General features: G+C 43.9%; 1 protein-coding gene across 1 annotated transcript in view; it reads right to left on the minus strand.

Annotated features, from left to right (window-relative positions):
- LOC120047535 (NADP-dependent malic enzyme-like) overlaps window positions 1-15,691 on the minus strand; it is a 113,507-nt gene that overhangs the window by 7,333 nt on the left and 90,483 nt on the right. Inside the window, exons 6-7 of the mRNA XM_038993061.1 lie at window positions 11,267-11,370; window positions 276-385 (exon numbers count right to left, since the gene is read on the minus strand). Of these exons, the coding sequence (XP_038848989.1) occupies window positions 276-385; window positions 11,267-11,370 (214 nt within the window). The remainder of the gene's footprint in view (window positions 1-275; window positions 386-11,266; window positions 11,371-15,691) is intronic.

Here is a 15,691-nt window from a genome sequence, read left to right on the forward strand (position 1 = left end):
TGTGTGTGTGTGTGTGTGTGTGTGTGTGTGTGTGTGTGTGTGTGTGTGTGTGTGTGTGTGTGGGAGGGAGGGAGGGAGGAAGAGAACGTGGAAATAGAAAAAGAGAGGGAGAGATAAAGGGAAGGAGGATGATTGCTCGAGAAGGAGTTTGAGTGCATGTGACGTGGGGAGTGGTGTGCGTGTGCGCGTTGTGCATGTGTGTGGGTTCTTGTGAGCGCGTTATCGTGTCTCTGCCCAATTGATATTGGCATTTTGCAATCGAAGTACACGTGTACCTTGGATGTCATCGTTGAACGTGCAGTACTGGTCGCGGTACTTGCTCAGCAGACGGAAGGCATTGGTATTGGCAAAGTCCTCAAACTGGATGAGACAATCCATTCCATACCTGCGGATAAGACAGCCAAGTCAGATAAGACAACATTCACATTCCTACTCTTTTCCTAGTCATTCGCCACAGGGCCAAGAGAGTTCAAACAAAGGAGAGAGCTGAAAATCAGAGTAATCACATCCAGGACTGTGATAATGTTGTGCATCGACAGTAGAGGAATGTTGCTAAATGACTTAAATGTCTGTACGAGCTTGGTGTTTATGCATATGACTAATTATGAATGTAAATAAGCATGTTTCAATGTGCAGGCTATACCATCCAGCGATCCACTTTGTCAGTGACTTAGGCCTCAAAAATACAGTAAGAAACTTGGTGTTCAGGACTGATTCTATGACAGGCTATTTGCCTCTGCTTAGCGACCAATCCTCAAACAGCTGTCCTCCAGGTCACTAGACAGGTTAAATGTCTGTCAAGGAGGGAGATCTGCTAGCTTCACAAAGGAACGGAAACACTATAAAACCCTGTGTAATGGCAAGAATAGCAGGACCACCTAGTAAATCATCACCGAACTACTTTACAAGCTAATCCCCAGGTCACCTGACACCCTGTTCACCGACATATATGACCTCATCATCCACTAATACAAAACCCTACAAAAACACGATACACAGAAAATAAGAAATGTATTATGAGCTGCTAAAATAGCCTTAGCAGAAAGTGACTCCTGGTTCCCATGCGCTCTTCCGCAGTGCTGTAAATCTGTGAAAACAGAGTAACACAAGCTCTCTCTATTAGCCAAGCCCAGTGTCACACAGATACAATAGGCGTAGAGGGAGGGAGAGGGTGGGAGATGCACTTCTAATGAAAACTCCAGGGCTCGCATTTCGGCCGCATGGCGCGGGAGGAAAATGGGAACAGGTCGAGCAGAGAGCGACGGCAATCATGAGGGCAAGGAGAGGGAGAGATGATGTTTCACCCCCTTGTTCTTTATGGATCTTTCTAGCTACAATATAACTTGGTTGTCTCTCCCCTCTCTCTCGCTCTCCCTCTCCATTATTTCTCTCTCTACCCCTCTCTTTCGCTCCCTCTCTCCATCTTTCTGGAGAGCCCCTCATACCCGGCATATGGAAAAGACTCACCCCAGCATTTCTGCAGCTTATTGTACAAATCATGAAAGCCGTTTCTCAGTTGGCCTTCTGCTGCTAAAATGCTTAAGCCTCCAGGGAAAGAGGAGGAAGAAGTGAGCGGGGGATGAGAATTGGAGAGGAAGGATAAGAGGATGAGAGTTGGGCTTCAGTGCTAATAAAACTTTAGCTCCAGATCAGAGAGGTGGGTTCCATCACTGTGTCCGTCTGTTTGACCCTGTATTTCATCCGACTCAGCCATCTGTGATACAGCGCATTCTGTAAGCGACGATTGACGCAGGGAATGACTGAACGAGTGCTCCAAACGAGCACAGCAGGACCGTGGAGAGAAAATGTGTTTTCTATCAGGCACAGAGGAAAGCAAAGTACTAAAGCAGTGCAGCTATGGTTACGGGGAGGATGCGAGAAGCAGCCAAAAAGGCACCATAAACTTTTCATTGTCTCAAGGCTGCGGAAGAGGCGCACAGTGAGAGATGCGAGGATGCTGTCACCACTACAGCACCACTACCGCCCCCTACCGTGCTTTATTGTGTATCGCTACGAGGTCACCTCAGTTCATCCAGATAAACAGGCGCCCTCGCAGCTATTCAAAGAGGTGGTTTTGGAGGCAGAGTGTTGTGGCTCTGTAGCTCTGAGACAGACGACAGTCATGTAGCTCTCGTGTTGCATGTGACAAAATCATATAGTAGGGAGTGGATAGCTTTGAGTTGAAGCACAGACTGATTTATCCTGCTGATAGCTAGTACATGATCTACACAGCTCTGTATAGCAGTTCTAATGAGGAGGACTGAATGTCCACAATCAATCAATCAAAACCAAAATGAGAATATTTGCGATGGAGGGAGAGACTGAAATCAGTCTTGGCTAGGGTCAAACCCCTGGTCCTCAGGCCATACCAACAGAGAGGGGGCGAGGGGGAGAAAAGGGAGATGGGGAGAGGGAGTGAGGGCTAGATGGGTGTACCTCCGACCAGAACAAAACCCCCTGGTATGTATTGACCCCCATTGTACTAACGTTTTCCATTCTTCCCTAAAGCCTGTTGTCTTTCTCTGACACCTGACGTCTGAATGGGCCCCTCACTCCCACAATGCACCTCCCAGCCTACCGTAACACACCCAAGACAAAGAGGCTGGATCTGCTTTAGGTGAGAAGCCTCTAGAAACTACCAATACGCCACACCCAGAGATGAGTAACATGCCTTGTAGAAATTCCTAGGTTGAAGTGGAGAGAACACAGTCTCTCAGTGAGGAGAGGCTGGCTTCCGTCTGGCCACTCTACCATAAAGGCCTGATTGGTGGAGTTCTGCAGAGATGGTTGTCCTCCTGGAAGGTTCTCCTATCTCCACAGAGGAACTCTGGCGCTCTGTCAGAGTGACCAGGGTTATTGGTCACCTCCCTGACCAAGGCCCTTCTCCCCCGATTGCTCAGTTTCTAGAGCTGGCCGCCCAGCCAAAGAGTCTTGGTTCCAAACTTCTTCCATTTAAGAATGATGGAGGTCACTGTTTTTTGGGGGGGATCTTCAATGCTGCAGAAATGTTTTGGTACTCTTCCCCAGATCTGTGCCTCGATACAATCCTGTCTCTGAGCTCTATGGACAATGCCTTCGACCTCATGGCTTTGTTTTTGCTCTGACATGCACGGTCACCTGTGGGACCTTATATACACAGGTGTGTGCCTTTCTAAATCATGTCCAATCAAATGAATTTACCACAGGTGGACTCCAATAAAGTTGTAGAAACATCTCAAGGATGATCAATGGAAACAGGATGCACCGGAGCTCAATTTAGAATCTCATAGTAAATGGTCTGAATACTTATGTAAATAAGGTATCGGTTTTTAATTGTAATACATTTGCAAACATTTCTAAAAACCTGTTTTCGCTTTCTCATTATGGGGTATTGTGTGTAGATAAATGAGGAAATGTTTTTATTTAATCCATTTCAGAATAAGGCTGTAATGTAACAAAATGTGGAAAAAGTGAAGGAATCTAAACACTTTCCAAATGCACTGTACATACAGTACCAGTCAAAAGTTTGGAAACACCTACTCATTCAAGGTTCTCCTTATTTTTACTGTTTTCTACATTGTAGAATAATAGTGAGTACATCAACACTATGAAATAACACATATGGAATCATGTAGTAACCCAAAAAAGTGTTTTACTAAGTTATTTCATAGTTTTGATGTCTTCACTATTATTCTACAATGTAGAAAATAGTAAAAATAAAGAAAAACCCTTGAATGAGTAGGTGTGTTCAAACTATTGACTGGTACTGTATACATTGTATATGCTTGTTTATACAGAAGCCAATGGTGACCAGTGACCTCTACGATTATGTTCTTACATTTATTTTGTTTGCTCTTTTCTATACTTATTTCTTAATTCCTCTTATAAATCAAAATGCATTTCTTGCCGTCAAAGGTTTGTGTGTGCGTCAGAGCAAAACTAATGCTGTTTTGAGTTAAGCATATATAGGGGTATGATGTGTGCTTCAGGAAAATGTGCTGAGTAATATAATTCTTTGTAGACAGCAAGTGTTGCTTCATGATGTTTATTACACACACACACACACACACACACACACACACACACACACTTTTCACTGATATCGGCTACTCATTGGCAGATGGACTAGGGGTGGAGTGCACAGTTGAGGCCTCAATCAATGTGATACTTTCCTAGCACTGCTAAAGCCATCTGGGGGACGTCACCAGCACAATACAGACCTCTTTTGGACACTTTCATTCTTCTGGGATTTACAGCTCATATGGATAATACACATTCTTACTGGAGGAAATAAGTGTTTTCCCGTGTCGGCAAGTTAAGACTATCACCTTTTGATGGGGCGCTGAGGTTTCTCACTAACTGCCAAACTTCCCCTACAGTGAGTGTAAAGCCTTTTGACACACTAAAATGTTTGATACTGGTCTGAAAAAAAAGAAAAAAAAGATGGCTGTGAGAGATGACAGCAGATTTCCCGTGTGGCGGATCGCTCAGACGCGGTGGTGTTACGTTTGGACTGGCGCGTGGGATAAAGAGGACACATTAAAGACCCCAGCTCCTTGAGGCAACTTAATCCTCTCTCATCCCAGGCCCGATGAAACCTAAACTTGTACCTAGAATCTTTCCGGAAGTGTCCTCTACTTCCAGGTTTGAGGGGGCGACAGAAGAGGAGGCATGAAGTGGGTCTTGTTCCTCCGTGTGCATACCAAGGAGCCGCTGGCATCCATAAAGAATGTCATGGATAAGAGCACTCTGTCCAAACACAGCTGTCCAAGCAAGATCACACACACTGTCCTAAACTTTACATATACCTGTACAGTACACACGCACGCACACATGCCAGGGTCAGGCCCTTTTACCTCCGTATTTGTTTCCATCTCCCTGTGTGTGCATCCACATTGGCTGCCTGTTCTTTCTGTGTCCATGGGGGGCTGAGCCGAGGGGCCTGGGGGCTGAAAGGCCAGAGAGGCTGAGAACAAAGCCTTCTTAATAAAGCCACAGCGTCTCGCCTCCCTCTTTCCTTCTCTCCTCCAGAGAGCAAACATCTCTCAGCGACACACATTATTTCCCAAAATCCCCTCTCCATCATTAAAGACAGAAACACAGTCTGCATTCCTTCTCCCCCTACATCCGCCTGTTTGTCCAATATCCCCTAACCCCATCTACCAAAGAGGTCTAACCCAAAGCTGGCCCCATAACCATGACGATGGACAGACAAAAGATGGACGACAGAGTTGTTGGGTTCAAAAGAGGGAATCTTTACTCATTAAATGATTAGACATGGGGACAAAAACGCTGGGGAAATGGTCGAGAGGCACAGAAGTCAAAAATATTTCAGGCATTGAACCAACCCTCAATTCATGCAAACCTGAGGAGAGGCCAACTCTCACAGAACCAATTGGATCGCAAAGGAATGTTCTCCTGTTTAGCATTTGAAAATGGTCTTGCTAGTTTGAGAGGGGGCTCTTCACCCAAAAGACTAAAGACTTGAACAGTGTCTAGACTGTTGGTGGGCCTTGGTTCCACTGGTTTAAAACATTGTGGGGGAGCGTGTTGACTGATCGGAGTGTTTCCATCTGTATCCTTTTCCAAGTCTGGCCAGTGACTAAAGGAGAGGGGACACATGCAGACTGTTTCACAGGAGCCACCTTGGACAAGACCTTGGCCTGAAATCAATCTTATCGGCAGACTCAACAGCCTTGGTTTCTCAAATGACTGCCTTGCCTGGTTCACCAACTACTTCTCAGACAGAGTTCAGTGTGTCAAATCGGAGGGGCTGTTGTCCGGACCTCTGGCAGTCTCTAAGGGGGTGCCACAGGGTTCAATTCTTTGGCTGACTCTTTTCTCTGTATACATCAGTGATGTCGCTCTTGCTGCTGATGATTCTCTGATCCACCTCTACGCAGACGACACCATTCTGTATACCTTTGGCCCTTCCTTGGACACTGTGTTAACTAACCTCCAGATGAGCTTCAATGCATTACAACTCTCCTTCCATGGCCTCCAACTGCTCTTAAATGCAAGTAAAACTAAATGCATGCTCTTCAACCGACCGCTGCCCGCACCTGCCCGCCCGTCCAGCATCACTACTCTGGACGGTTCTGACTTAGAATATGTGGACAATTACAAATACCTAGGTGTCTGGTTAGACTGTAAACTCTCCTTCCAGACTCCCATTAAGCATCTCCAATCCAAAATTAAATCTAGAATCGGCTTCCTATTTCACAACAAAGCATCCTTCACTCATGCTGCCAAACATACCCTCGTAAAACTGACCATCCTACCGATCCTTGACTTCGGCGATGTCATTTACAAAATAGCCTCCAACACTCTACTCAGCAAATTGGATGCAGTCTATCACAGTGCCATCCGTTTTGTCACCAAAGCCCCATATGCAACCTGTATGCTCTCGTTGGATGGCCCTCGCTTCATATTCGTCGCCAAACCCACTGGCTCCAAGTCATCTATAAGTCTTTGCTAGGTAAAGCCCCGCCTTATCTCAGCTCACTGGTCACCATAGGAGCACCCACCCGTAGCACGCGCTCCAGCAAGTATATTTCACTGGCCACCCCCAAAGCCTATTCCTCCTTTGGCCGCCTTTCCTTCCAGTTCTCTGCTGCCAATGACTGGAACGAATTTCAAAAATCACTGAAGCTGGAGACTCATATCTCCCTCACTAACTTTAAACATCAGCTGTCAGAGCAGCTCACAGATCATTGCACCTGTACATAGCCCATCTGTAAATAGTCCATCCAACTGTCACGAACGTCGTTGTAACGATTGTCGGACCAAAGTGCAGCGTGGTATGGGTTCAACATATTTATTTAGTGAACCGGCACAAAAAAACAATAAAGCACAAACGAAACGTGAAGCTAATGGCGTGCTCACAGGCAACTAACCAAAAACAAGATCCCACAAAAACCAGTGGGGAAATGGCTGCCTAAATATGATCCCCAATCAGAGACAACGATAAACAGCTGCCTCTGATTGGGAACCATACCACACCAACATAGAAAACAAAACACCTAGATAGGAACACCCCCCCTAGTCACACCCCGACCTTACCAAAATAGAGAATAAAAAAAGGCCCTCTATGGTCAGTGCGTGACACCAACTACCTCATCCCCATATTGTTATTTTTTTTTTTTGCTCCTTTGCACCCCAGTATCTCACTTTCACATTCATCTTCTGCACATCTATCACTCCAGTGTTTAATTCCTAAATACTTCGCCATTACGGCCTATTCATTGCCCTACCTCCCTAATCTTACCTCATTTGCATTTCTATTATGTTATTGACTGTACGTTTGTTTATTCCATGTGTAACTCTGTGTTGTTGTTTGTGTCGCACTGCTTTGCTTTATCTTGGCCAGGTTGCAGTTGTAAATGAGAACTTGTTCTCAACTGGCCTACCTGGTTAACCAAAGGTGAAATAAATAAAACATTTAAAGAATGACAAATGCTTGCATGGCCTTTGATGAGCAAAGATATCAAATTATATGAGGCAGTGTGAGTATAGAAAAATCAGCTTCAGAATATAAAGCGGCACCAAATGAGTGCCCGGCCCGCCTAAGAGCTCTCCGTTTCTCTCCCAGACTATAATCATTCATTCATTCACTCAATTTCCAACCCAATAATCATTTGTTTTCCGCCAAACCGGCTCTTTCGGGGGAAAAGCTCTGCCATTCCCTGGAGTTGTGAAGCCACCCAGTTATTAAGGAGTCATGGCTTTCCCCTGCCAGTTGGAGGGGCCCCAGACCCTGGTCTCTGCTCTGCTCTGGCCTCTGTGGAGCTGAACTGGTCTGACATTAAGCAAGGCCACATGTGACCAGGGGTGGTCAGGGACAGCTCTGTGTCACCGAAGAGAAAACATCAGCCACTATAGAGACAGAACTGGACTGGACACTCTCCAAGCCCCAGGGGAAAGTATAGGCCTCTCCATATTCATCCCCTTATTTATACAGTCATTGATCCATCCCCACAAATATCAAAATACCAAACAGCCCTATATCCAGTTACGCAGCTAAGTCCAGCGAGTCCATCTCTAGCCAATCCTTTCCTGCCATGTCAAGCACAGTACTGAAAGCACTGGAGACTGGGGTTTGAAAGGGCTAGATTGGTTCCATCACTAGGCTGCAGGATATGATGGGTCTGTGCGTGTGTGCGAGCGTGCGTGTGTGCGTGCGAGAAAGAGAGAGAGTTTAGAAATTTAGTGAAGGGGGTATAGTGTGGTCGGATACCTGACCACTTAAGTCAGCACTCACAAAGCAGAGGCACATACACCCTCACATTCCAAGCAGTGTAAACTGAAGGCTCAGATATTCTGTATAAGCTCAGTAGACCCACACCACCATGTAACAGCATCAGCATGAGGTCAGCTTGAGAATGAGCCTGTGCTCTTTCGTCTGATGTGGAATATAAACTACAGTATGACGACATATCGACACATAGGCTTAGAACAGTATGCTGACTAAAGCTGGGCGGTATGAGCAAATATCGATATCGCGATAAATTGCCTGAATTGATGCGGTAACGATGAATAGAAAGATACGTTTCTAACATTAATGTGCACCAGGTTTTTATTTATTATCCTACTACTACTAGTTTGATGGTTGAACCATAAACTGTCCCATTAACAATCACCCATATTAGCAAACTTATTTAATTTCAAACTTCACATTTTTCTATTATAGGCTACTTATCGTAAACAATAACAAGCAAAGTGCCTGCAATAAGTGCCCAATAGACATTAAATGGTAAATAATGTATTGTATAATTTTGGAATCACTTTTATAGGAAATAAGAATACAATATGTTTCTAAACACTTCTACAATAATATGGATGTTACCATGATTACGGATAATCATGAATGAATTGTGAATAATGATGAGAGAGAAAGTTAGAGGCATAAATATCATACCTCACAAAAATGCTAACCTCTCCTTATTGGTAATGGTGAGAGGTCAGCATGTCTTGGGGGTATGATATTTATGACTCCAACTTTCTCACTCATCATTATTCACAATTCATTCATGACTATCCGTATCATATACAGTTGAAGTCTGAAGTTTACACACACTTAGGTTGGAGTCATTAAAACCCATTTTTCAACCACTCCACAAATTTCTTCTTAACAAACTATAGTTTTGGCAAGTTGGTTAGGACATCTACTTTGTGCATGACACAAGTCATTTTTCCAACAATTGTTTACAGACAGATTATTTCACTTATAATTCACTGTACCACAATACCAGTGGGTCAGAAGTTTACATACACTAAGTTGATTGTGCCTTTAAACAGATTGGAAAATTCCAGAAAAGGATGTCATGGCTTTAGAAGCTTCTGATAGGCTAATTGACATCATTGGAGTCAATCGGAGGTGTACCTGTGGATGTATTTCAAGGCCTACCTTCAAACTCATTGACTCTTTGCTTGACATCATGGGAAAATCTAAAGAAATCAGCCAAGACCTCAGGAAAAAAAGGGTAGACCTCCACAAGTCTGGTTCATCCTTGGGAGCAATTTCCAAACGCCTGAAGGTACCACGTTCATCTGTACAAACAATACTATGCAAGTATAAACACCATGGGACTACGCAGCTGTCATACCGCTCAGGAAGGAGACACGTTCTGTCTCCTAGAGATGAACTTACTTTGGTGCGAAATGTGCAAATAAATCCCAGAACAACAGCAAAGGACCTTGTGAAGATGCTGGAGGAAACAGGTACAAAAGTATCTATATCCACAGTAAAAACAAGTCCTATATCAACATAACCTGAAAGGCCGCTCAGCAAGGAAGAAGCCACTGCTCCAAAACCGCCATAAAAAAGCGGTTTACAACTGTACATGGGGACAAAGATCGTACTTTTTGGAGAAATGTCCTCTGGTCTGATGAAACAAAAATATAACTGTTTGGCCATAATGACCACCGTTATGTTTGGAGGAAAAAGGGGAACGCTTGCAAGCCAAAGAACACCATCCCAACCATGAAGCACGGGGGTGGCAACATCATGTTGTGGAGGTGCTTTGCTGCAGGAGGGACTGGTGCACTTCACAAAATATATGGCATCATGAGGAAGGAAAATGATGTGGATATATTGAAGCAACATCTCAAGACATCAGTCAGGAAGTTAAAGTTTGGTCACAAATGGGTCTTCCAAATGGACAATGACCCCAAGCAAACTTCCAAAGTTGTGGCAAAATGGCTTAAGGACAACAAAATTAAGATATTGGAGTGGCCATCACAAAGCCCTGACCTCAATCCTATAGAAAATGTGTGGGCAGAACTGAAAAAGTGTGTGCGAGCAAGGAGGCCTACAAACCTAACTCAGTTACACCAGCTCTGTCAGGAGGAATGGGCCAAAATTCACCCAATTTATTGTGGAAAGCTTGTGGAAGGCTACCCGAAACATTTGACCCAAGTTAAACAATTTAAAGGCAATGCTACCAAATACTAATTGAGTGCATGTAAACTTCTGACCCACTGGGAATGTGATGAAAGAAATAAAAGCTAAAATAAATCATTCTCTACTATTATTCTGACATTTCACATTCTTCAAATAAAGTGGTAATCCTAATTGACCTAAAACAGGGAATTTTTACTACGATTAAATGTCAGGAATTGTGAAACACTGAGTTTAAATGTATTTGGCTAAGGTGTATGTAAACTTCCGACTTCAACTGTACATGTGACATCAATATTTAAACATTTTTATAGAAAATAATTCAAAACACTAATAGGAGATATGTATGCAAAACATGTGCATTTGACATTTTAGTCATTTAGCAGATGCTCTTATCCAGAGTGATTTACAGTAAGTACACTCATCTTAAGATAGCTAGTGGAGACAACCACATGTCACAGTCAAATATACAGGATACGAACATTCCATTCCAGCTAAACAATGGATATATAGCGTCCAATTTCTTTTTAAATTAAAAAACACAAATATGAAAAATTGGTGGATAAAGCGTTTTGGGAAAAAAACTCTTCATATGCAGTTCCTAGGCTGATAAGGGCATTAGTGCATAAACCCTTTCAGAGTCACTGTCCTGAACCTTAGATAAAATAGAGTACAAGGCAGAGGTGTTGACGTGTGATTCTTGGGCAGTATTCATATACCTAATTTTCACTATAGGGTGAACCTGAACCATACTGTGCTGGCTCAGATATTTTTGCATGCAGTCCTTTCCAGCTTGGTTCCAGTGCCTATGGTGGATGTGTAACCAGACTAGCCCAGTACATCTCGGGCTTAGCTCGGCTAAGTAGTGTGAAAATAGTTCTACTGTACCTGTCCGACACTGCCTTCATAAACTCCTCCAGCAGGTCATCATAGGCCTGGCCTCGAATCCTCTTGTGTCTCAGCCCAATGTACAGAGGGTCCTTCAGCAGCTCCTAGAAAAGAGGGGGGAGAGGGAGGGAAGGTTAGAGTCAGTTCGTACAGTATATAGTGGTAACGATTTCACACAGACCCAGGGGTGGAGAAGAACTGCTTTTTCCATCTGCGGCAGCTGGGTATGTCACACATACTGTAGGAGCAGACATCATACTGTGAGGCACGCTATGCAGAGACAGAGAGACAGAGACAGAGGGAGTGTTTGGACTGGTTGGATTCCATTTACTCCTGCATATAAGACCACTACTTATCCAAAAAAGACTGGGTTAGAGTTCACAAGGCCTCTATCCCTCAGATCCAGCAAAGCCCATTCCCCTACAACCACACTGCAAATCCATCACACACTGACTGTCCTAGCCACTGGATGATATTGGATAGAACTGTGTGACATAAGTAAGATTTACAACTATGATTATGATCTCTTTGGTGTGGAACTAAAAAAATAATATGGGGCAGAAAGTGAGACATGATTTGGTGTTTGGATTTACATTCAAACGAATTGGGAGAGAGAAAAAGGGAAGTATTTGTGTGTACTGTACATTGTGTGTGTGTGTATATGAGCGCGCGCGTGTGTGTGTGTGTGTGTGTGTGTGTGGTGTGTGTGTGTATGTAGTGTGTGTGTGTGTGTGTATATGAGCGCGCGTGTGTGTGTGTGTGTGTGTGTGTGTGTGTGTGTGTGTGTGTGTGTGTGTGTGTGTGTGTGTGTGTGTGTGTGTGTGAGAGAGAGTGTCCATGCACATGTGTGTTTGACAAAGAGTGCGAAAGACAGGAAGATAGATGTGTGTGTGGTCTAAATGTGGGAGACTCCTGCTCCTATGAGGCCTTTCCTTTGTGCCCTTAAGCACTCAACAACCCCTGCAGTACTGGTTCCAGCTCAAGCAATTTATGGTTTTTAATAACCACTCTCAAATGCTATTTCTGGGCAACGTTGTCCCCTTAAAAGTCAAATCCACAGTAAAATGGACAGACAGCGCACACACACACATTCTCACACAGGAGGCAGCTTGTGTCCTCTTTTAAAAGAAAAAAAGAAAAGTGGAAAAACTAAAGTAGTAAGGAAGAATGAAGTGATATTGGCATACACACACACACACGCTTATCACTGTAAGCCTCAGCCCCCTATAATGTGAACCATGTGTCGTTGATTCCAAAAGAGCAATGAGGAGTGCAGCCTCTGTCAGTTCAGATACAGTCAGCAAATATACACTGAGTGTACATAACATTAAGAACTGCTCTTTCCATGGCATAGACTGACCAGGTGAAAGCTATGATCCCTTATTGATGTCACTTGTTAAATCCACTTCAAATCAGTGTAGATGAAGTGGAGGAGACGGGTTAAAGAAGGATTTTTAAACCTTGAGACAATTGAGATTCGGATTGTGTATGTGTGCCATTCAGAGGGTGAATAAGCAAGGCAAAAGACGTAAGTGCCTCCGAACGGAGTATGGTAGTAGGTGCCAGGCGCACCGGTTTGTGTCAAGAACTGCAACGCTGCTGGGTTTTACGCGCTCAAAAGTTTCCTGTGTGTATCAAGAATGGTCCACCACCCAAAGGACTTCCAGCCAACTTGACACAACTGTGGAACGCATTGGAGTCAACATGGGCCAGCATGTAGAACGCTTTCGACAATTGTACAGTCCATGCTCCAAGGAATTGAAGCTGTTGAGGGCAAAATGAAGGGGGGGGGGGGGGGGGGGGGGGGTGATACCACTGACCCTCACCAAATCAAAAGTGTTGGCCTTATCACCCTTGTTGGTTTGAATTCCATTTCTGTTGGCACTTTTCACTCCTCACAAGGGCTATTATGGGGAAACAAAGTCAGACTAACTGGTAATGCTTAGATCCCTAAATTACCTCATTGCTGTAGGTAAAAGCTCAAATTAAACTTCTGGACAAAAATATGTGGAAGTAGTTTGCTGAAAGTTAATGGTAGAAGGAATCCACTCTCCCAAAACTCTTCATAGAAAATTGTTCCTTTGGTCAGAAAAATGCACCGGTTTTCCTTTTTTGTGTGCAAATACCACAGGTCAAACCTTATCGGCCTATCATACTCCTTTACTAGTTTCAAATGCCACTGCTGCTGGCTGGATTTTTATCAAGCCTCGTTTTTGGCTAAAAAACACCACACCCTTTCACCAAAGGTTGGATCAACAGAAAGGAGGTACCAAGATGATGGGAAAGGTGAAATAAGGTTTGGTTACCATCCCCAAGTCCAGTTCACATCCCTCCCCATTCCTCATTGTGTTGCTTGGAGCAGCCTCATAATACACACGGCTTCATTTACTGCCATTCCATCCTTGAAATCTTTCGCTGTAGTTAGTCCATTTTATTGCCATCCAAGCTGGCTTGTTATGAAAGTTGTTTCGGGGACGGCCAGATTGAGACAGAGAGAAAGAGGGATTGAGTAACTACGCTAGCAATTCAGCCCTTTGACTGAGGCTTGAGTTCAGGTCGAGTGTGCGCACGTGTGTGTTTCTGTGTGTGTTTCTGTGTGTGTAGCTTGTCTGCATGTCTGTGGTGATCCTGATGGAGTGCTCGGTGATGAGAGGCCTGGGTTCAGAGGGCCCCTGTATGTGATTTATCACACAAACACACTTTGATCTGCTCTTAACACACACACACACACACTCTGCATCAAAGCTTGGTCTACTCTACAAAATGTCTCCTCTTCGCTGTGGTCAGCTAGTGTGTTTTATTGTGTGTTTTAATACTGTACTTCTTCTATTTGTCTTATCTATCTCTGGCATGTGTCTGTAAAGAGAGCCACTTGGAGCCAGGTTTCTAAATCCGGGAGTGGGATGTCCTCCCTAGGATCCTGCCAGTCTTCTACGCCAATCCTGGCCCCCCTGTCTGCTCCACTGTCTGCTTCAGGGGATGCTCCTCAGAGGAGGAAGAGGAGAACCATCGTCCTCAGTGAATTTCATATTTTTTTTGTAATTGTCAAACATTTTGTTTTAAAAGTTTTTTAGATTAAACTATACAAAATATATCCATATGTCTACCAAATAATTGCAATAACGGTCTACAGTAGATGGGGTAATCGGAGGACATCCTCTGGGTACATTTACTTCAATACAAAACCTACAGTAGGAGGCTCATGGTTCTCACCCCCTTCCATAGACTTACACAGTAATTATGCCAACTTCTGGAGGATGTCCTCCAGCCTATCAGAGTTCTTGTAGCATGAACTGACATGTTGTCCACCCAATCAAAGGATCAGAGAATGAATCTAGTACTGAAAGCATAATCTACAGCTACAGTAGCTAGCACTGCAGTGCACAAAATGTTGTGAGTAGTTGACTCCCTCCCATCAGCATTCAACACCATAGTACCCTCCAAGCTCATCATTAAGCTTGAGGCCCTGGGTCTCAACCCTGCCCTGTGTGATTGTGTACTGGACTTCCTGACGGGCACAACGCATCACCGGGGGCAAACTACCTGCCCTCCAGGACACCTACAGCACCCGATGTCACAGGAAGGCCAAAAAGATCATTAAGGACATCAACCACCCGAGCCACTGCCTGTTCACCCCGCTACCATCCAGAAGGTGAGGTCAGTACAGGTGCATCAAAGCTGGGACCGAGACACTGGAAAATAGTTTCTATCGCAAGGCCATCAGACTGCTAAACAGACATCACAAACTCACAAATGCCTGCATACAGACTTGAAATCATTGGCCATTAACAAATGGATCACTAGTCACTTTATTAATGCCACTGTAATAATGATGTTTACATATCTTGCATTACTCATCCCATATGTACAGTATATACACTGTATTTTATACCATCTATTGCATCTTGCCTATGCTGCTCGGTCATTGCTCACCCATTTATTTTATGTACATATTCTTATCCCATCCCTTTACTTAGATTTGTGTGTATTAGGTAGTTGTTGTGGAATTGTTAGATTACTTGTTGATATTGCTGCACTGTCGGAACAAGAAGCACAAGCATTTGCTACACTCTCAATAATTTCTGCTAACCATGTGTATGTGACCAATAAACTTTGATTTGATTGGAGAAAAGACAGTTTTGAACAAATTCATTTCTTTAAAAAACAAAGGAGAAACAATAGAGTTTTTTTCACTTACTTAGCTAGGAAATGCAGCTAGCTAGTTTAGCCTATTTAAACACCCTGCTGAAACAGAGGGATGCTGTTAGCTAGCTGGATATGACTATCCAACACAACACTGGAACTCTTCCAAGTCAAGTTACACTTCTGGTTTTACTCATTTATTGCCACCGGGGCCTGCCGGTGTTACTGCTAAACTGCTTACTGACTGTACACGGTAAGGTTACCACATTATTGTAGCTGGTT

This window comes from Salvelinus namaycush, chromosome 5 (genome assembly GCF_016432855.1).
Source record: "Salvelinus namaycush isolate Seneca chromosome 5, SaNama_1.0, whole genome shotgun sequence".
NCBI classification, from domain to species: domain Eukaryota; kingdom Metazoa; phylum Chordata; class Actinopteri; order Salmoniformes; family Salmonidae; genus Salvelinus; species Salvelinus namaycush.